The sequence below is a fragment of the Octopus sinensis genome, linkage group LG14, assembly GCF_006345805.1.
Source record: "Octopus sinensis linkage group LG14, ASM634580v1, whole genome shotgun sequence".
Taxonomy (NCBI): Eukaryota; Metazoa; Mollusca; class Cephalopoda; order Octopoda; family Octopodidae; genus Octopus; species Octopus sinensis.
In genome coordinates this window covers 50932825-50957504 of record NC_043010.1, presented here as the reverse complement: position 1 = coordinate 50957504, position 24680 = coordinate 50932825, and the positions used below count along the sequence as shown (strand labels likewise).

General features: G+C 37.2%; 1 protein-coding gene across 1 annotated transcript in view; it reads left to right on the top strand.

Annotated features, from left to right (window-relative positions):
* LOC115219219 (monoacylglycerol lipase ABHD2) overlaps positions 1-24680 on the top strand; it is an 88314-nt gene that overhangs the window by 56059 nt on the left and 7575 nt on the right. Inside the window, exon 3 of the mRNA XM_029789352.2 lies at positions 21192-21356. Coding sequence (XP_029645212.1) covers positions 21192-21356 — 165 coding nt within the window. The remainder of the gene's footprint in view (positions 1-21191; positions 21357-24680) is intronic.

Here is a 24680-nt window from a genome sequence, read left to right as displayed (position 1 = left end):
TGTGTGTGTTTATAATTGGAATAATAGCCCTCCCAAGATACAACAAAAATTGAATATTTATTTAACTTTATCATTGTGTGGATGTGGGTGTGTAGTTAACAAGGTAGTTTCCTAACCATGTGATCTTAGGTTCAGTCCCACTGCACAGCTCTTTGGGCAAGTGTTTTCTACTTTAGCCCCTAACTGATCAAAATCTTATCAATTTGGCAGAAAGAAACTGAAAGAAGCCTGCTGTGTATGTGTGTGTTTGTGTGACCTTGTCTAAACATCACATGATGTTTGTAAATGACTATCACCATCATAGGAATAATGTTATTTGCTTCCAATCTTCCATGGAATACTTGTCTGGCCATGGGGAACAGGTCAGAGTTGACGACAGCAAGAACATCTGGCCACAGATAATCTGCCTCAACTAATTCCATCCAATCCATGCAAGCATGGAAAAATGGACATTAAATAATGAATGATGAAGCTCACTCTACCCTATTTGAATGAGCTATTGGTTATTGCAAGTACTGTGGACATCTGCTACTTTCATGGTGACAATAAGGAACCAAGTCAGTAATACATGTTTGTTAGCAGATCACTTGCAATTAAAATTTCATATTCAGTTTCTGGTCGTCTTCAACTTATCAGGTTTGATTCTGAGTTACCAACAACATCTGGCTACACTCTTATGATAGTTGGGCCCCTATCACTCTCTGTGGAGCACTGACTATCAACAGCTTTGCTCCACTGTTCTCAACTCTGGGGTGTTTTTTCTGCTTTTCTCCAATTGGATCCCTGCTTTATTTAAAAAAAAAAAAAACTCAGCTTCAGTGTCCCACATCTAGCAATTTTCATGGTATTCTCTCTTCCGCCTCCCTTCTGGGTTCCAAGTCAGGACCTGATGTATCATATGTTTACCCCTGAGAGATAGCCTTCCCTTATCAGGTCTTTGTGGTTTTGAATTGTCACCAATTCTTTTGTAACTTTGTTTTTTATCTGGGTAGGAATGTTGGCCCTATGTGAATCCATTTTTACCTTTGGGAAGAGATGTTCAATATTAGTTTAGTCTCTATCCTTTGATTTGTCCAGCACTGAAAGACGTACCTGAAGCTTGCACATCATTGGCATAGCTTTCAGGGTCATTGAGGCATGCAAGCTACCACATCATAACAAGGACTGGACCTTGTGGTGGATAGTTGAGCTTCATCAGCCTAGATTGCCCTTAACAATGTGCATGGGAATTAAATTGCTTCCATGATGACTTAACGAATAAAAACCATTGAAGGTTTGTTTCGATTTTCCCTCCATCCTCCCTCTCTCTCCCCCCCTCTCTTTATATATATAGATATAGATAGATAGATAGATTATCAAAATATGCAACAAGGATGTCCAGAGGTAATGCAGTACGATCGTTTCATGCAACTCCATTTAATTGAACAATGCAATTCTTTACATCAATTTAAAATGTAGAGCAATCTTCAGCTGCAGAAAGACATAGAATTTAATTAAATTAGAAGGACACATTAATATAATTTTACCTAAAATCTCCCAGAGGATAAGGAGAAAACATGTTCTTTGTCTATCTCCCTATCCTCTTGGAGATTTTAGGTAAAATTATACTCATGTGTCCTTCTAATTTAATTAAATTCTATGTCTTTGTGCAGCTGAAAATTGCTCTACATTTTAAATTGATGTAATGAAATGATTGCATTGTTCAATTAAATGGAGTCGCATGAAACAATCGTACTGCATTACCTCTGGATATCCTTGTTGCTTATTTTGATTTTAATCACCTTATTTTGAAATTGTATGGATAATACCGTACTGAATTTTAGTGCCTCAACTTAAGTACCATATTCATCCGAATCTAAATTTTTACTGATCATATAATATATTATATGATATATAATCATCATCATTTAATGTCTGTATTCCATGCTGGCATTGGTTGAATGATGTGACAAGAGCTAGTAAGGCGGGGAACTGCACCAGGCTTCATTGTCTGTTTTGGCATGTTTTCTACTGCTGGATGCCAACCACTTAACAGAGTGAACTGAGTGCCTTTTACATGGCATGAGCACTGGACAGAGTCAACAAGCAACTTGCTAGACAAAACTCCTTGGCTGGGAGGGGGAGTAGTACTAAGAAGGGAGTGGGGTCATTGTGTCAGTTAAGAGATTTTATATCAGTACATATTTTAAAATATAATTATATATATGTATATATATATATTGCTGAAGCATTTTTCAAAGGTTGAGAAAAATGTTTTAGTATTGAAAAAATTGTACAACTGTGAAATATTTATTTCGTCCATCCATTTTCCCCACCCACTATTCCTGGGGGATCATTGTGGAATACTCAAGCACCTGCTCCACAGGGTTTTATCACTTTCCATGGGGGGTCTTTACTACCCACGGCATCATTACACTTTCCTGATGGACTCTCAAGCATGACCATCTGAGACTGCAATCCTTCCTGCATCCTTTATTCTATTCTTTCTTTTGTTTGTTTCAGTCATTTGACTGCGGCCATGCTAGAGCACTGCCTTCTAGTTGAACAAATCGACCCAAGGACTTATTCTTTGTAAGCCTAGTACTTATTCTATCAGTCTCTTTTGCCGAACTGCTAAGTTACAGGGATGTAAACACACCAGTATTGGTTGTCAAGCGATGGTGGGGGACAAACACACAAACACTCACACACACACACACACACACACATATAATTCTACTAATTTTCTTCAATTATATCCGTGTGTAGATAAATGGTGTTTTTCACTTGTGCCCAACTGTAAATATGTGACCGCGTGTGTATCGTTGGTGATTTTTTTTTTTCTCCCGTCTTCCTTCCTTCCTTGACCTTTCCTCTCTTTCTATGTTTCTGACGAAGAGCTCTGCTCGAAACGTTAAAATCCTCCTTCTGTCTTTCCTTTCCTGAGTGTCTAGTACACTATACTTGTTCCACGTCCTCGCGTTGTTGTGTTTTCTCTTTGTGTTTTCATGTTTGGATTAACTCTCTCTCTCTCTCTCTCTCTCTCTCTCTCTCTCTCATCTCTATATATATATATATATATATATATATATATATATATATATATATATATATATATTATATTATATATATATATAATAAATATATAGTTGAGTATAGAAATTCGGGGTGAGTACTTGATAATTATAAGCACCTGTGTATACCGTTTGGTGGTGTAGGTGGTGGAGTAAATTGATCAAAATAAAATAAAAACATGATGCGAAGGATTCAGCCGTACATATGTTTCGGGCCTTTATTAGACAGATTTATAACAATGCATAATGTATGTCTGTGGCCTTCTTCAGCCGCGCACAACAGCTTCCACAAGGACATGTGTTACATCAAAAATTCTTGGTTGGGGATGCAAATCCTCTCATTCACGTACGACATAATGCGGCAGCAGCATAGAGTTGAAGCGTCCATCTCTTTCTTCTCTCTCATGTAGAATGAGGAAAATTGGATGTTGAGGTAATGTAAATAAATAAATACATATATAGAGGTGAAGATGGAGGGGCGAGAGTTCGGGACGAGGGATAAAAATGTATAAAAAGTGTAAGTATAGAATAATATAAAAATGTAGAGGATAAAGGGTTGTAAGTAGATGTAAAGGGGGTATAAAGAAATATAAAGTAAAATAGAAATAGAAATAAAAGTAAAAAAACCTGGTAAAAACATGATAAAAGTGTAAAAGAATGTAAAGATAAGGGATGTATAGAGGTTATGGACCAAGCATGGTGGTCAGGAGATTGATAAAATTTAGTTGTAGAATTGTCAGTACATCAACAGTTTCGTCTGGGGACTTAATGCGTTGTAAATCAGAGCTGATGAGCATTTAATCTGGTTCCTTGAATTAAATGGACTTCTAGTACATACATATCATCATGGATATATACACCCACATACACGCGTACATATACGCCTCCAAGCCTATAAGCATACACACGCACTCGCGTGTAAACACGTACATAAACACACACACACACGCACCCACACGCACGCGCGTACACACACACACATACATACAACAGAATATCCGCATATATACACGGACATTACGCGCGTACATACACTCACATGTATATACGCGCGCCCATCACTACATACACCACGTATATGCCCACACGCCTCTAGGTCCAGGTATAAGATATTAAAGGATGTGTATAAGAACGTATGTAAAGAATCCCGTACTCATGTCAATACGCGCACGCACACACGGCTGTGTGTCCGTATGTGCGTGCACATATACACTCATATACACACACAGAGACACACGCGCACATGGGTATAGCTATAAGATATCGAAGTATGCATGTACATATATGCGCGTGCATATGTATGTATGCGTATACACACGTACGCGGACGCTCGTATATTCAAAAGGTGGATCCATAGGTAAGTAAATAAACATATATAGAGGTGTAAAGCAATAAGTTAGGGTAAGAATGAGGGTAAGGGTAAAGATTAGAAATAAAAAATACAGTATAAAATAAGAAATACAATGTAATAGTTAGAAATGAAGTATAAGAATTATAAAAATTATAAGAGTTAAGGTAAGGATGAAAATGAAAATGAGAATAAATGGAAGTAGAATAAAAGTAAAAATAAAATTAAAAATAAAATAAAAATAAATGGAAGTAGGATAAAAGTAAAAATAAAAGTAAAAATAAAATAAAATAAGATAAAAATATAATTTTGTAAAGTTTAACATGAGATGAAGGTGGTTGAAAGTTAGAGGTGTGTGTTAAACGTAGGGGCGGGCGGGGGGAACTGAAAATTGGATGAGTACGGGATTCTTTACATACGTTCTTATACACATCCTTTAATATCTTATACCTGGACCTAGAGGCGTGGGCATATACGTGTGTGTATGTAGTGATGGGCGCGCGTATATACATGTGAGCGTGTAATGTCCGTGTATATATGCGGATATTCTGTTGTATGTATGTGTGTGTACGCGCGTGCGTGTGGGTGCGTGTGTGTTTATGTACGTGTTTACATGCGAGTGCGTGTGTATGCTTATAGGCTTGGAGGCGTATATGTACGCGTGTATGTGGGTGTATATATCCATGATGATATGTATGTACTAGAAGTCCATTTAATTCAAGGAACCAGATTAAATGCTCATCAGCTCTGATTTACAACGCATTAAGTCCCCAGACGAAACTGTTGATGTACTGACAATTCTACAACTAAATTTTATCAATCTCCTGACCACCATGCTTGGTCCATAACCTCTATACATCCCTTATCTTTACATTCTTTTACACTTTTATCATGTTTTTACCAGGTTTTTTTACTTTTATTTCTATTTCTATTTTTACTTTATATTTCTTTATACCCCCTTTACATCTACTTACAACCCTTTATCCTCTACATTTTTATATTATTCTATACTTACACTTTTTATACATTTTTTATCCCTCGTCCCGAACTCTCGCCCCTCCATCTTCACCTCTATATATGTATTTATTTATTTACATTACCTCAACATCCAATTTTCCTCATTCTACATTGAGAGAAGAAAGAGATGGACGCTTCAACTCTATGCTGCTGCCGCATTATGTCGTACGTGAATGAGAGGATTTGCATCCCCAACCAAGAATTTTTGATGTAACACATGTCCTTGTGGAAGCTGTTGTGCGCGGCTGAAGAAGGCCACAGACATACATTATGCATTGTTATAAATCTGTCTAATAAAGGCCCGAAACATATGTACCGCTGAATCCTTCGCATCATGTTTTTATTTTATTTTGATCAATTATATATATATATATATATATATATGGCGGGCTTCTTTCAGTTTCCATCTACCAAATCCACTCACAAGGCTTTGGTTAGCCTGAAGCTATAGTAGAAGACACTTGCCCAAGGTGCCACATAGTGGGACTGAACCCGGAACGAAGTGGTTGGGAAGCAAGTTACTTACCACACAGCCACCCCTGCATGTGTTTATATATATACGTATGTGTGTTAATTGCTATGAATGAAAAAAAGATACTCAGTACCTTCAAGTAGAGAATGAATTAATTAAATTTAGTTCACTATAACCAACACTGTTAGATACTTGTTTCACCATAAAAATTACATAAAAATCTTCAGTGTGCAATATTTGAATATGAATTCTTTTTTAAACATGGTGGGCTGAAGCGCCTGACAGTTTCTGTGAGAAAACTAGCAGCATGCTAGCATTGGATTATGTATGCAGATATATGTATGCGTGTGTGTATATGTACTTCCTTTTTCTGATTTTATTTTCTTAAATGTTATTCCTCTCTCTCTTTCTTTCTCTCTCTCTGTCTCTCTCTCTCTCATATATATCTCCAGCTGTCATAGCTTTCTGTTCCTTTTTTCAGTAAAGTCTAAATATAAAAACAAAGTATACAAAATATTGCTGTGAGGCAGGCATTCTGTCTTGAAGAGACACTGCTGACTAAAATCCAAGTTCTTCAAAAATCTCTGCTTACAGGAAAGGTTCGTGCCATGGGCAAATTTCCTGTACATTCCACTTCTGCCGCCCTGTTTATTCCCACTTACTGCATGTCTGTCAGTTGTTATTTATTATTAAAAGAGTTTTCTCTCTCTTCCTCTCTCTCTCTCTCTTCCTCTCTCTCTCTTCACATCTCACTCTTGCACATTGGGAACTAATTGTAATACATATATATTCATGCAGCTTAATGCCTAGAACCATTGTTTTAAAGTTAATTTCCATCTTCTTCTTCCATACAGATGATAGTTAAGCTTTTGGGAGGTGGAATAGGAAGTCTTTAGGAAATCTAAATGCTTCAAACACCTCCCAGATGTAAATAATCAAAGTTAGCCATTTTTATGATTTTTTTTTTCTCAATTCTAATTTCTTCATTAAGAGATACTGTCCTTAGCAGCGCACAATAACAGTATTTGTATTTTCAAAGCGTAGCTTTTTTTTTTGCAGGATGGGACATCTTAAACATAAAAGCGGTATTATTGTACGGGGCTGAGACATGGCGAACAACAGTTAAGTCAAATAAGCAAATACAATCATTCATTAACAGATGCTTGCGTAGTATACTTAAAATTAGATGGCCCAAATACAAAAGCAATATGGAGCTATGGCAAAGAACAAATGAAGTTTTGATTAGGGAGCAAATATTTAAGAAAAAGTGGAACGGATTGGTAGCACAATTAGAAAAGACACACCAAATGTAGCCAAAAGTGCTTTACTAGAAGTGCTTTAATAGAAGGAGAGGTAGGCCTAAGAACTTGTGGTGGAGATCAATACAAAAGGAACTAGAGAAAGGGGGACATTCATGGCAGAGTATAAGTACAGAAGCCAAAAATTATGCGACGTGGAATTCAACTATAAGTGGCCTATACTCCGCGTTGGAGGGTTAAAGGTATAAAGAAAGAAGGGATATCTTAGGAAGTCCTAAATAACTCCAAAGTTCTCAGTAACAGTAAAGTTACTATACTAAGTAAAAGCCTTAGGGCAACTATCTTCAGCCGTTTTCATGAAAGACAATTATTCCATAGACTTGGAGATCATGCACATAACAAGACACAATAAAGTGCATAATATATAATTTAATCATTACATGTATAATACAAGGTTAGTCTGCATTACTCCATAAGGAGCATAAGGCCGGTTTCCTGGTTTTCCTGATGTATATATTCTTCCCAGGACAGGACACTAGACCATTGCAAGATTACTCATTTTTACTCGCTGAGTTAACTGAAGCAACATGAAAAGAAGTGTTTTGCTCAAGAAGACAATGCATTGCCCAGTGCAGGAATCAAAACCACAATCTTACAATCATGAGTCTAACATGCCAACCACTAAGCCATGCACTTCCGTTATATCTAATACACATACAGTACATATATAAGGCAAAAACATCATGGAGACTGCACAATAGCCAATAAAATAGAAATAGTTTAAAAACTTGTTCTTTCTGTGTGGCCCAGTACCAAATAATCCACGATCTGGTTCTGGTCTGTGTCCGTGACCTGATAGTTGGGGACCCCTGTGTTGGGATATTTAATTCCAGCTCCATGTTCCCAGTGAAATTTTAGAAGGGTAGAAAATAGAGTAGGCCTCGTTCTGTTACATCAAGCTGTAGCTATAATTTATATACTAACATTTGTTTTTGTGTTCAGTTATAATAAAAGTTTCGGCCAGTTAAGCCATTGTTGGACTGCCCAACAATGACATAACTGAAACTTCGAAGTCACTGTCAGCAGTATTCTTGTATAAGAATAATTTTATATATATATATATAAACACACACACAGAGTTAATGCTACATTACTTGTTGCCTTCTGTGAGGGCAGGTGGCTTAGTGGTTAGGGTATTCAGCTTATGATCACAAGGTTAGGAGTTCAATTTCCAGTAACATGTTGTGTCCTTCAGCAAGACACTTTATTTCACATTGCTCCAGTTCACTCAGCTGGCAAAAATGAGTAGTACCTGTATTTCAAAGGGCTAGCTTTGTTATGCTTTGTGTCACACTGAATCTCCCTGAGAACTACAATAAGGACACATGTGCCTGTGGAGTGCTCAACCACGTGCATATTAATTTCACAAACAGGCTACTCTGGTTTTTTTAATTTTATTTACTTATTGCCTTCATCATAGCCACTTTGTGTCTAAGGTATCAACAATTGTAGCATATGGTTGGTGCAGACGTGCATTTGGCAAAGGTGTGGCTGTGTGGTTAAGAAGTTTGCTTCCCAACCACTTGGTTCTGGGTTCAGTCCTCCTGTGTGGAAACTTGAGCAAGTCTCTTCTATCATAGATCTAGGCTGATTTAAAGCTGTGTGAGTGGAATTGATAGACAAAAACTGATAGAAGCTCATTGTGCATATAGTTATCAACAGAAAAATACTTATGCCTAGTTTCATGCCTTTAATGATAAGACTAGGAACTTCATATATTGGTGGCACCCGCAAGATTTGCGGAGTATTAGGGCTTGAGCAAACAAAATAATACTGGGTGGACATACAGTAATTTGAAATGATAGACAATGACAACAAATGAATATAGCCTTGGGGCCAAGCACAAGAATGATGGATTAATGCCTTGGAGAGATCCTCAAATGGATATAAATAACAGAATTGAGAAGAGAGAAAAATTGACCAGCACGCTAGGCATCCAGTGGCAAAAAAGGCAGAAGATAGAAAGACAGCCACTATTTACGTGTTGGTAGCAGATAGAAGGGAAGGACAGAGAGAGAGAGAACAGGGGAAGAAAGGGAGAAAGTCTACAGTTAAGTGTGAGAAGACGAGAGAGAGGGAGAGAGGAAGTAGAGTTGCTAGAAAAGGAATAAGATGAGAGAGAAAGAAGGAAAGAGCTGCAAAAAATGTATACAAACTTACTGTTAACAAAAGTCAGGTTGCATGGCGTTAAGATATTCCATAAATAGAAAATGTATTAAATACTACAAAACGTACAAGAAGGACAGACACCAGGACCCTAATTCTTCATCAGTCATCAACCGAAAAATACTCACACCTAGTTTCATGCCTTTAACGATAAGACTAGGGACTTCATATATTAGCGGCACCATATATATATATATATGTATATATATATATATATATATATATATATATATGTGTTTATATAAAATTTAGTATATGATAAAAATTTCAGATATTTGTCTTAAATATTCAGACAAGCAAATTCATAATTCAGATGTATGACATGAGGTATTATTCCATTTTGAATATCCACATATTTATATTAAGAGTTAGATGATAAGAATGTAGAAATATAAACATAAAAATAAAATATAAGAATATAAACATAAAAACCTTAAAATATATAAAATATATAAGGAGTATCATGAAAGTAGAAAATAAATTAAAGGAGGTGATTGAAAGGATTAGTCCAAACCTACAACTGTTATACACACACATGCACACACACCCCTCTGTCTCTTCCATATATATACAGGGTGTAGTAAATAAACTGTCATCTAAATTACTCAAAAATGAAAATAACACTGACATCTCTTTTTAACAGATATATTTACCAAAATTACAAAAAAATATCTCGAAATACTAATGAGTAAATTTATTCAATAAAATCGCCATTGGCTTCAACCATGGCTTCCAGATGACTTCAGAATCTCCTGCAACTGTTCTGGAGGGTCTCCTTGTTTAAGTTGGTGAATATTGTCATAATACTTGCCTTCAGTTCATCTTTTATGTGACAAGGAGTTTTGTTGGTCTCTCACTCAACTGCGCCCCACACATAATAATCAAGGAGGTTGCAGTCTGGGGAGTTAGGTGGCCAGATGTTAGGGGTGGTGTGGTCACAGAAATTGTCTGGCAGCCATGACTGGGTTCTCTTGCTTGTGTGGCATGGTGCAGAGCCCTGTTGCCAGACATGGGATCTTCCAGCAATCACCTTCTTGATCCAGGGCAGCACTACCTCCTCCAGGCACTTGATGTGGGTTTCCAGGTTGAGTCTGAGGTTGTGCGTGACAATGAATGGAGGCATAATGTTGCCATCACTAGTGATCACTCTAAACACTATGATGTTGACTGGATGTTTGATTTTTATCACTTTCAGCATAATTTTTATCACTTTCAGTGCAAATGCCAAGCAGCATGTTGTTTCCAAGTTTCTGGCAGAGTGAATTGCATCGCGGTGCTGTTTTTCTCACAGACAGTGCCCAACTGACCCTACTATACTATGTAGTTGACAAAATTAAAAACAAACCATGTACATGCACGAAGTTAAAGATATAAAGTGGTGACAATTTACCCATCACACTCTGTATATTTATATATATATATATATATATATATACACACGCATCACACATTCACGGATACAAAGCACACACACACAAAACATATGCACATATCTATATATACACACACTTACACAATAGGGTTTCTACATACATTTTGTCTATCAAATTCACTTACAAGGGCATTGGTCAGCTCGGGGTTATAGCAGAAGACACTTGCCCGAGGTGACGCAATGTGGGACTGAGCCCAAAACCATGTGGTTGCAAAGCAAGTTTCTAAACCACACGGCCATGCTTATAAAGTAAATATAAATATTGAAACAGGGATTTTTAAAATTATTTTCATTTTAAATAGGTAAAAGAAAACTACACACTGAATGCACTTGGCACCTTTTTTTGGTTTTCTCATTCCTTCTTTCACTTTTCTCCAGTCACCTTATTGAGCACTCTAAGACAAGCTGTTTTTCCTGTTTTTTCTTATGAGCTGTATCAACAGCTTTCTTTTGATTCTTGGTTGAAAGAATTTAAGCTAATTAATTTAATTTAAGCTAATGTCTCTTGAGAAGAGAGCATGAATATCACTCAGTGCCTATCTCTTTTTCTATAAATTTATGGTCTTGCATTGGAATATATTCTTGGAGCACAATAGGAGGTTTTGGATGGGTGGAATTATCAAAGCATTCTTGTCTGTCTTTACATTCTGAGTTCAAATTCCCCCGAGGTCGACTTTGCCTTTCATACTTTTGGGGTCGATAAATTAAGTACCAGTTGCGTACTGGGGTCGATCTAACCGACTGGCCCCCTCCCCTATAATTTCGGGCCTTATGCCTTAAGTAGAAAATAATTATCAAAGCATTCAACAAAATGCCTTGCAGTATTTTGTAGTGGCTCTTCACATTCTGAATTTAGCACTTAAGTATTTAAATTGCCCGTGACTTTTTACACATACCCTATAATGTCATTCTAAAAATAAGCAATCACATCTTTGAAATCTTGAATCTATGATTTATCTCTTGCTTGTTTCATTCATTGGACTGTGGCCAAGCTGAGGTACTATCTTTAAGGGCTTGGTCGAACTAATCAACCCCTGCACTTATTTTTCTTTTTAAGCCTGGAACTTAGCAGTTCAGCAGAAAAGACTGAAAGAATAAGTTACAGGATGTAAACAAACCAACACTGGTTATCAAGTGGTGGTGGGGAGGACAAACACAACGACACACATACACATGCACATGGGCTTCTTTCAGTTTCCGTCCACCAAATCCACTCACAAGGGACTTTAGTAGAAGACACTTGCCCAGGGTTCTGCTATGCAGTTGGACTAAACCCAGAATCATGGGAACCAAACTTTTATCACACAGCCAGTAATCTGAATACTAAAGGCTTACTGTAAATCCTCGAGTATAATCCGCATTTTTTTCCCAAAATTTAATGGTCAAAATCCCTAGTGCGTACTATATACGAGGTTTAAAATGAAAATTATTTTCCAAGCAATGTCCGAGTCTCTATTTGCTGTCCGGCAATGTTTATTCAGATGCATTTTGTGATGTCGGGTGCAAAAATACCTTAAGGTAAGCCTGAAAGCAATGAAATCATAAAAGAATCATCCATAACTTGTAGTAAGCAACATTTATTAAACGTTATTACTGGTATTTATTTATTTTCCACAAACAGAATGCACAAAAAAGCTACACATTTGCATTATTTTATACATACAATAATAATAAAGGACGTTACCGTATACATTTTTACAAACCAAGGACATTATATAGACCTCCTTGACTCAAGTTAGAGAAGGGTTGCATATTATACACAAGGTTTAGGTTTTTCAGAGGTACAGCCCCCTAAAAATCCCCTGCATATTATACTCAAGGGCAGACTACACTTGAGGATTTATGGTAGATCTTACCAAGATCAACTTAGGTTTTCATTCTCCCATTATCCATAAAAGCAGCACCAAGCAAATAATGGACTTAATGCAAATTGACTTTTGGATAACGTATGCTACCCGGATGTGGTGGCTCGGATGGTTGTTCAATAAAGAGAACTTGATGAATTGCATACATCTTTGGAGTGCAAGTGGCTGAGGACTCCATAGACATGCATGCCCTTAACATAGTCCTTAGGAAGATTCTGCATGACACAGCCATTCCTACGCCTATACTTACCTATTTCTTTATTACCCACAAGGAGCTAAACACAGAGGGGACAAACAAGGACAGACATAGGTATTAAGTCGATTACATTGACCCCAGTGCATAACTGGTACTTAATTTATTGACCACAAAAGGATGAAAGGCAAAGTTGACCTCGGCGGAATTTGAACTCACAACATAACGGCAGACGAAATACCGCAAAGCATTTCGCCCGGCGTGCTAACGTTTCTGCCAGCTCACTGCCTTATACTTATATGGCTATACTTACCACACAGCCACTCCTATGCCTATTGGAATTTTAAAACAACAAATGGCTTTGGGGGTGCATCTGAGTGAAATAGATAGGACTCAAAGGATTCCATTGATAAAAAAATGGTTGAGAAACTCTGAATTAGAGCATTGTCACCTATAGAATTCACCATGTATTGCTTTTGTTTTCTAGTTTGTTTTGGGGTTTTTGGGGGGGGGGGGGGGGGAGTAATGCATCTTATATGCCATCAAATTTTGTAACTTCTATACATAAAATGATTCACCAGCCATCTGCATGATTTAGAAGAGTTTTATTCATTTAAAGTAAGTTTTTTTTCTTTTTCTTATTTTAGTCCTTGGAAAACTATTTTGCTGCCCTCCTTTTTTCTCTTTCTCTCTCTCTCTCATGCACACACAGACACAGTAGCTGCATGCTCCAACATGAACTAAATTTTTTCTCTAATTTTTCTTTTTTAATGTAGATTTTATGAAAATCAGTGCAAACCATATTTGGACTATACTATTTTTTCTGTCTAGTTTTATATTTAGTGAATTTTTATATCTACATTATTGTAAAAATTAGTTTAGTTTTTTTTTTCTCTCTCCTTATTTTTAAATTTTATTTGTAAAATTCTTAGAATTCTTTTGAACCCTTTAACTGCAAAAATTAAGTTTATTCCAGTAATGATGTTAAAAATATCCACCAAAAAAATGATAGAATCGGTGCTTTCTGCAAGTCACATTGTCCCAATAAATTTGGCCATATCTCAATAGAAAATAATTTCAAACATGGCATTCATCGACAAAAGATATCTTGGTTACATGAAACTGCTTTCCACAGTTAAAAGTGATGAAATCTTGAATGGATATATCTGTTTTCCATGGTAAAAGGTTTAAATTCTTGCCTTCTCTTTCTATTACACACACACATGCATGCACACACATGGCAGAAATCAATATCTATTGCATAAAACACAAGACATGAATTAATTAAAGTTTTATAGAAAGCATTTTAGGCGCAGGAGTGGCTGTGTGGTAAGTAGCTTGCTTACCAACCACATAGTTTCAGGTTCAGTCTACTATAGCCTCATCCCACCAAAGCCTTGTGAGTGGATTTGGTAGACAGAAACTGAAAGAAGCCCGTCGTACATATGTATATGTTTGTGTGTCTGTGTTTGTCCCCGCCAACATCGCTTGGCAACTGATGTTGGTGTGTTTACATCCCTGTAACTTAGTGGTTCGGCAAAAGAGACCGATAGAATAAGTACTAGGCTTACAAAGAATAAGTCCTGGGGTTGATTTGCTTGACTAAAGGTGGTGCTCCAGCATGTCCGCAATCAAATGACTGAAACAAGTAAAAGAGTAAAAGAGAACGAAATTATATATGAGATATGACCTAAGGGTCATATGTTCTCTACTTGAGAGTCACTGATCTAATGTGTCCTTTCCTTCCTTAAGACAGTAAGAGGTTTGAGAAATTTAAGCTGCTATTTCTAGCAGCCTAAGCAACTACATAGAGGCACTTTCATTATCTCCTACAGAGAACATGCTAGTCTCTAGTATGTTAGTTATTTCTTTGGATATTGATTGCAAAATCTTTACAACCAGATAATTTATTCTGGATAATAAATGGTATTGTAAATACTGTATTTTCTAGCATACGAGTCAAATTTTTCAGACCAAAATTAATCACCAAAACAGATAGGTCAACTTATACACCAAGATGACTTTGGAGGACCAAAAATCCTGTGTGAAATACAGCAGGAATTGGAAAGAACTGACAATGTTTCTTTACACTATGTCAAATAGTATGCTAAAAAATACATTAGTTTTTCATGGGGAGCTGTTCTAACAGTAACAAAAGTGATTAGAAGACAAAACTAGCATAAAAAATCATAACCCTTATCACTGAATTGTTGCATCTGCATGTTCCCTTTATGAAGTGTAGCCTCAAAGTTGTTTTAGAATCATCATCATCATCGTTTAACATCCATTTTCCATGCTAGCATGGGTTGGACGGTTCGACTGGGATCTGGGAAGCCAGAAGGCTGCACCAGGCCCCAGTGTGATCTGGCAGTGTTTCTACAGCTGGATACCCTTCCTAACACCAACCACTCCGTGAGTGTAGTGGGTGCTTTTTACGTGCCACCAGTACAGGTGCCAGGTGAGGCTGGCAACGGCCATGATCGGATTGGTTCTTTTTACTGCCACCAGCATGGAAGCCAGTCAAGGAGGTGCTGGCATTGGCCATGTTCGGATGGTGCTTTTTACGTGCCACCAGCACAGAAGGCAGTCGAGGTGGCGCTGGCATTGGCCATGTTTGGATGGTGCTTTTTACGTGCCACCGGCACAGGGATCACAACTACAATTTCCATTGATTTTTGATGTTGATGTACTTGACTCAAGATCAGATATACTTATCTGTCTGCCTGTTGGTTACAATTACAAAATTGTCTTTTGTTTGTTTGCTAATTGTCATGTTTTTATCTTTTACTGGTTTCAGTCATTGGACTGCAACCATGCTAGAACACCTTGAAGGGTTTGGTCAAGGTTCTTATTCTATCAATTTCTTTTGCTGAAACTGCTAAATTATGGGGATGTAAACAAACCAACACCAGTTGTTGAGTGGTAGGGGGCACACACATGCGCACGCACACACACACACACTCACACATATACTATGAGCTTCCACACTTTCTGTCTACCAAATTCACTCAGAAGGCATTAGTTGTCTCTTGGCTATAGTTAAGACACTCGCCCAAGATGCCACACAGTGGGACTGAACCTGAAACAACATGATTGCAAAGCAAGCTTCCTAACCACACAACCATGTATGTGTTTAATAGTTGTTTCTAGAAAGGCAGAAGGCCTGCAACATCAAGTTGGTGGGTGGTCAATATCATTGACTCACAATACTAAATTGGTAATCAACTCCAGAAGGATGAAAGGCAAAGTTGACATCAACAGGATTTGAACTCAAAGCATAAAGAGCCAGAACAAATACCACAAAGCAATTTTGATTTCAATCCAGTGTCCCATGCAATAACTTCAGTTGTGTATTTTCTAATATTTTTTCCTATTTTTCTTTTTCTTTTTTCTATGTTTTCTTTTTAAATTACTTTCAAACCATCATTGAGATATATGATAATTAATTGATGTGATTATTCTAATTGATAATTTTTCTGTCAATTAACCCTCTGCCTTTCCTGTGCATCACATGTAATATACAGAACATATTTCTCTGGCGTCCATGCATCATCTATATCTATAAGAGGCAGGATGTGTGTGTATATCTGTGTGTGTGTGTGTACGGGAATGTACTTTATGCACGTCCACAAATTAGCATGCATGTCACTCCAATTTTAGGAGAACATTGGTCACAACCATGGCTGTGCTTTTGTCAACTTATTTTTCCCAAGGCAACCTTGGATAGCGGTAAAAATAGCTGTCCAACCATAACTTTTACCATTTTTACGTCGGTGAAATCCATAAGTTTGCTAACATGAGTTAAGTCCCCTGTCATATAGATTAATTCACCCTACTACAATGCCTCCAAAAAAAAATTAGATTTGGACTACCTATGCAATCTCAGCGTAGGAAAAGAGAAAGAGCTGAAGAGACTATCACCAGACCCATTAGTAAAATATAACTTTTGGGGCCGAAACGTGGCAATAAGATGTTGCGGAGATTCTGCTACAAAACATTCAATAATATCGAAGCAGTAACTTTCATAAATCAGGGTATAATTTTTGAAGACTCTTTCTGAGCCCAGTTAACGACGGGTATTTCTGCTAGTATATCATATTTTCTAGCATACAAGTCAATGTAATACATAATGTAAACCTTCAAACATCGTCATTACCATTCCAAATCCTGCTGCATTTCAGAAGGAACTATTTGTCCTTCAAAGTCGTTTTGGTGTATAAGTCAACCTACTTATTTTGACTGTAAATTTTGCTCAGAAAAATTCAACTTGTATGCCTGAAAATACAGCATTATACCTATTCCTGATATTTTCTCCCCTACTAGTAACTTGGTACCTTTGAAATAAAAGGAAAGTTTTATGCTACTCAGAACATACGAAACAAAAGCTAATGAACAATCTAAAAACAAGCATGGACGTTCAGGACAAACTTATGGAAATGCTTTGGACAGACAGAGGGTTAAAACTCTTCTAATACCACATTCTTTTTCTTGATTTATTTTTGTTTCCCCTTTCACAGATCACAATTACTGGCTGTGCCGTGTAATGGTTACTACTATTAATACTACTATTATTATTATTATTATTAATACTAATACTACTATTATATGTAATTCGTGCTAGCTGTAAATATTTTTATCAATAAATGTGTAAGCCTTTCCATAGTAAACTGTTTTATGCTGCAATTACTATATATATTACAACATATATAATTACTGGATATAAGAAAGTATTGTTGTGTGATGAAGCAGTTTGCTTTGCAAATTTGGGGTTAGGGTTAAACATTTTGAGGGTCTTCTAATAACCTCAAATTCACTCACAAAGCTGAGGTGTCGCTTGTGGCAAGCCTTCCAGATTGCTCACTGTCTTCCAGGGACACTCTTCCACTTTTGAAGTGGCCATGCCACTCAAAACACTGTGTACAACGCATTGCCTTTTCACCTGAAGCTTGCTAAAACATGCTAAATGTCTCTGTAACAGACTTCCCAAGTTTAAAACAAAATTTCAGTTTGGCTCTTTGTTCCTGTCCAAGACAAGATCACACACTACAGCATTCACGTGGTCAAAACAACACAAATTTCATAACTTACAAAATAAACACAGCAATGTCACTCAGCACACTGCTTCATGAAGGTCACTGCTGGCTCTCTGTGTGCATGCAACCTTGTGCTGCCATCTGTTGGCACACTACAGAACTAATCCAGGAACTTTTCGATACAACATGTAATATATATATATATATATATATATATACGAGCAAAACGCCCCCCCCCCCCCATCCAATGGACGGTGCTGATTTTCCAAACATTTAAACCAAATTTTCTCAAAACAACTTATCCGACTGACCCATAGGCCTCCCCTTTGAGAAACACTGATTTGACCTAAATTTGAGACACCAGCAAAAGAAGAAATAAAGATAGACTTTTTTCTATTCCAAAGAATGCTTTATCGATTGCATTCTCACCTGGAATCGATTTTTGTAATTTTTTCAACACCCTGATACCGTTGGTATCTACATATCAAATTTGAGCACAATTGGCTGGAGGATGCCCAAGATCTTAGAAGGCACACAGACAGATAGACAGAATGGATTTTATATAATAGATATTTGAGAAAATGAATAGAAGAGGCTTTTCTGATAATTTTTCCATTTTAATAATTAGATGTTTATAAGATTAAACTTATAAACATCTTATTAAAGCAGAAAAATGATCAGAAAAGCCTCTTCTATTCATCTTTTTTCAAATATGTTATACTGCATCAAAGACTTTCTATTTCTTATTCTACTATGTGTGTGTGTGTGTGAGTCTGTATATGTACATATGTGTGTATATTTGTATATGTGTTCATATATAAATATACATATAGGCGCAGGAGTGGTTGTGTGGTAAGTAGCTTGCTTGCCAACCACATGGTTCTGGGTTCAGTCCCACTGCGTGGCACCTTGGGCAAGTGTCTTCTACTGTAGCCTGGGGCCGACCAAAGCCTTGTGAGTGGATTTGGTAGACGGAAACTGAAAGAAGCCTGCCATGTATATGTGTATATATATATGTGTGTGTGTTTGTGTGTGTCCTCCCAACATCGCTTGACAACCGATGCTGGTGTGTTCATGTCCCCGTAACTTAGCGGTTCGGCAAAAGAGACCAATAGAATAAGTACTAGGCTTACAAAGAATAAGTCGAATAAAGGTGGTGCTCCAGCATGGCTGCAGTCGAATGACTGAAACAAGCAAAAGAGTAAGAGTATATAAATACTATGGACTTCTACACAGTTTCATACACAAGGCATTAATCAGCCTGGGGCTATAGCGGAAGACACTCACCCAAGATGTCACATAGTGGGATTGAACCTAAAACCACATTTTGCAAAGCGAGCTACTTAACCACATGACCTTACCTGTATCTGTAAATTTTTCTTCCTTTTTTTTCCCCGTCACTTCTTTTCAGCTTTAAACATTTGCTTTGCATAACTTGTTTAAATATACACCAAGAATGCAGAAATGGAATAAATATTACATAAATATCATTGATGGTGTGTTACTGAAGAGCTGGCTGTCTCTGTCTTTGGCAGGTCTAGTGGATGGAGGCCAATGATATCAGACAGACCTGCTTGTTGGCACCAGCTTGCTGGCACCAGTGATAACGACAAAATTGACCTTTGGACAATGTTTTGATTTTAATTAGTATTAATTATATATTATTGATGTTGTTTCATTTCCCTCCGCCTGTGTACACTATATATATCATCATCATCGTTTAACGACCGCCTTCCATGCTAGCACGGGTTGGACGATTTTGACTGAGGGCTGGCGAACCAGATGGCTGCACCAGGCTCCAATCTTGATCTGGCAGAGTTTCTACAGCTGGATGCCCTTCCTAATGCCAACCACTCCGAGAGTGTAGTGGGTGTTTTTTACGTGCCACCGGCACGGGCGCCAATGTATATATATATATACACACACATACACATAATGTATGTATTTATCATTCTTATACAAGAATGTTGTTGACAGTGACTTCAAAGCTTCAGCCAGGTAAGCTTTCATCTGAGGATGGCTTAAACAGCATTCTTGTATAAGAATGGTAAATTAATTTTCTACAAAAGTACAGCAAAACCTATCAGATTAATGTAAAATTGTTTTCGTCATAACTGAACATAAGAACAAACATTCATACTATATATATATATATATATATATATATATATATATATATATATATAATTAATACTATATATGAATAAATACTATATATGTGCACATATAGGCGTGGGTGTGCATGTATGTGTTTCACATGAGTGTGAGTGAGCATATGCATATAGGCACACGAACGTGGATGTGTGTGCATGCATGTGTATGTATGCACATGGGTGCATATGCAAATTCTATGAGCGTCTTTTACTTTCTACCTTTCGGGTTTTTTTCCCTTTATTTAACGGTCATTTGCATAGCATATTTGTTTGTCATAATAATTGCCGGAGCAGATTTCTGCTCCGACATAATTATAGTTAGATGTTTAGCTTCTTAATAATGCGGTTTCAAGTTCAGTCCCACTGTAGAACTTTTGGCAAATATCTTCTACTATAGCCCTGGGCCAACCAAAGCCTTGTGAGTAGATTTGGTAGATAGAAATTGAAAGAAGCTCATTGTGTGTGTACCCTTGTCTTGACATCATGTAATGGCTATAGACAAGCATCATCATCATACAAATGATGTTTGTTTCTAGTGTTCTGTGAGAAACAATACCTGGCTATGGAGAAATATTTCCTTTGTTTAGAAATAGGAGGGGGTTGGCAACAGAGAGAGCATCCAGCCATAGAAAATCTGCCTGAACAAATTTCACCTCACCCATGCCAGGATGGAATAGAATATGTTTTGATTGATTGATAGATGGATAGATAGATAGATTGATGGCAGGATGGATAGATAGATTGATGGCAGGATGGATAGATAGATTGATGGTGGGATGGATAGATAGATTGATGGATGGATAGATGAATTGAGGGATAAATGGATGGATGGATGAATAGATTGATGGATAGATAGATTGATGGATAGATGGATAGATTGATGGCTGGATAGATAGATTGATCGATGGATAGATAGATGGACAGATTTGATTGATTGATGGGTAGATCTGACTGATAGCTGGATATATTTGATTGATTGATGGGTAGATCTGTTTGATAGATTGATAGATAAATAGATGGAGGGATTGATAGATTGATGGATACTTAGATACATGGATAGATGTGTATGTAGATAGACAGACAGACAGATAAATAGATAACATATTTATTTAATTGTATTTTTATTCCTCTTCCTTTCAGACTTTACAATAGTTGTGTGCCCTGGCCATGGAAGCAACAGTGAGAGCTGTTACATTGGTTCATTTGTCAGCCATGCACAGAGTCAAGGTTACCGTGTTGTCATCCAGAATCACCTTGGGACACTAAAGGATGTCAAGCTCACTTCACCACGAGTTTTTAACTATGGTAGGTTACAAATCATTTGCATGTCTCCATCTGTTACAAAAATCTTTTGCATTTTATATTTCCTTGATATAAGTATGATTCAATAATAGAATTGATTTTTGGTATCTGGGACGTTATTTTATGCATTTGTGTAAATTTTTATATAGCAAGTTATCGTAAATGCTTCAGTCATTTGATTTTGACTGCGGCCATGCTGGGGCACCTCCTTGAAGAATTTTTTTGTCAAATGAACCAACCTCAGTACTTATTTTTTTTAAAGTCTGATACTTCTGTTATCAGTCTCTTTTGATGACCCACTAAGTGACAGGGATATAAATACATCAACAGCTGTTGTCAAGTGGTGGGAGGGGGGAGACAAATACACAAAGACACTCACACTCATGCATATATATATATATATGTGTGTGTGTGTGTGATGAGCTTCTTTCAGTTTCTGTCTACCAAATCTACTCAGGAGGCTTTGGTTGGCCTGAGGCTATAGTAGAAGACACTTTGCCCAAGACACCGCATCATGGGACTGAACCCAGAACCATGTGATTGGTAAGCAAATGTCTTACACCATACTTATTTCGTTATTGCCCACAAAGGGGCTAAACATAGAGGGGACAAACAACAACAGACAAAGGGATTAATTCGATTACATCGACCCCAGTGTGTAACTGGTATGTAATTTATAGGGCGGCGAACTGACAGAAACGTTAGCACGCCGGGTGAAATGCGTAGCAGTATTTCGTCTGCCATTACGTTCTGAGTTCAAATTCCGCCGAGGTTGACTTTGCCTTTCATCCTTTCAGGGTCAATAAATTAAGTACCAGTTATGCACTGGGATCAATATAATCGACTTAACCCGTTTGTCTGTCCTTGTTTGTCTTCTCTGTGTTTAGCCCTTTGTGGGTAGTAAAGAAATAGGTATGTAATTTATCGACCCCGAAAGGATGAAAGGCAAAGTCGACCTTGGCGGAATTTGAACTCGGAATGTAGCAGCAGACGAAATACCACTAGGCATTTCTCCTGGTGTGCTTACATTTCAGCCAGCTCACTGCCTTTTATGTCTTACACCATACTGCCACACCTGCATGAGAAATAGTATCATTGATTATAGGTTTCCAGTGGGTCAGTTGCTAGTTTACTGCATGCCTAACATTAAGAGATATTACTATGATTTGTTTTTCATGTTTTTTTAACAAAGTCTTACTATTATATCATTACTTCATAACTTAATGTTATTCCCAAGTTAAATCAACATTAATGACTAAGCAAGTAATAAATTAATCTAACAGGTTTAGCGTAGTAGTGGCTGTGTGGTAAGCAGCTTGCTTACCAACCACATGGTTCCGGGTTCAGTCCCACTGCATGGCACCTTGGGCAAGTGTCTTGGGCCGACTAAAGCCTTGTGAGTGGATTTGTTAGATGGAAACTGAAAGAAGCCTGTCGTATATATGTATATATGTATGTGTGTGTATATGTTTGTGCGTCTGCTTTTGTCCCCCCAACATCACTTGACAACCGATGCTGGTGTGTTTAAGTCCCCATACTATCTTAGTGGTTCGGCAAAAGAGACCAATAGAATAAGTACTAGGCTTACAAAGAATAAGTCCTGGGGTTGATTTGCTCGACTAAAAGGCGGTGCTCCAGCATGGCTACAGTCAAATGACTGAAACAAGTAAAAGAGTAACATGTAAATTATTCAATTTCACAAGCCTTTGATCAACCCAGGGCTGTAGTAGACATTTGCCCACTGTGCTGCGCAGAAGGATTGAACATGAAATCACAAGCTTGTTAACTACAAGGGTCCATGCCTGCACCTTATCTCTATCTTAAATCTTCAACCCTTTAGTATTCAAACTGGCCATATCTGGCCCAAATATTCCACCTGTTTTATGTTCAAACTTGTTAGATCCAGCCTCTCGCACCTACCCTACAATTCCATTCTAAAAGTAAACAATAACATCATTTCGTTTTTGGATTGGTTTGCAAGATTCTTTATATGAGTTCGTGTGTTGAAGCATTTTCTGTTGTTTCTGGGGAGAGTAATTTTCTTTTTGTGCCTTATGATTTAACACACTCACCGATAAAATTTCCACTTATTTCTTATTTTTATTTTCCTAAAATTTTTGTTGCATCTTGCAACCTTTTCAATAAGTCTTGACTCTGTCCGTTATTTACACTGCAGACAGAGTCAAAACTTATTGAAAAGGTTGCAAGACGCATTGAAAATTTTAGGAAAATAAAATTAAGAAATAAGTGGAAATTTTACCTGTGAGTGTGTTACATTATAAGGCACAAAAAGAAAATGACTCTCCCCAGACACAACAGAATAACATCATTGAAACCCGAAAACCATGAGATAATACCTGATTAATTCAAAACAACGTGAATAAATAGGCATTTCATTTTACAGAGTAATCTGAATGCTAAAGGAAAATTATGGGTGCCATACTCTGTTAGACATAGTTCAGAAGTGTTTGTCTGTGTGTTTTAAGTAATACAGTGTACCGGTACTTCAAACGAATAATGACAAATATAGTTTTTTTTCTTTCTTTCTTTTATTTTTTAATTGTAAATTGAGGCCTAATAAAAATATTAGTTTCTTATTTCTTTATTGCCCACAAGGGGCTAAACATAGAGGGAATAAACAAGGACAGACAAAAGGATTAGGGCGGAGAGTAGGACTGAAAGAAAATCACATCTTCAAATTTTTTTCTTTATAGCATACATGTGCTTATGAGGAGAAGAAAGTCGATTACTTCGACCCCAGTGCATAACTGGTACTTAATTTTATTGACCCCGAAAGGATGAAAGGCAAAGTCGACCTTGGTGGAATTTGAACTCAGAACGTAACGGCAGACAAAATATGGTTATACATTTTGCCCGGTGTGCTAACGTTTCTGCCAGTTCGCCTGATAAAATTATCAGTTTCTATTACACCAACGGTGGAGGCGCATGGCTTAGTGGTTAGGGTGCTGGACTCGTGATCATAAGATTGTGGTTTCAATTCCTGGGGCTTGTGATGCATTGTGTTCTTAAGCAAAACACTTTATTTCATGTTGCTCCAGTCTGCTCAGCAGGTAAAAATTAGTAATCCTGTGTTGGACCAGCATCTCATCCAAGGAGGAACACATATGTGCCAGGGTAACTGGGAAACCAGCCCTATGCTCCTTACAGAGTAATATGGACTAACCAATCATAAATGAACTATGACTACTACAGTTTTATTTTTTTTGTTTTTGTTTTTCTAACTAGTTGAAAGTCAAGGTGTAACAAAATTATTAGTTCCTATTACATCACTGCTGAGAATAGCAAAATATAGTCCGGTTTGGCAAG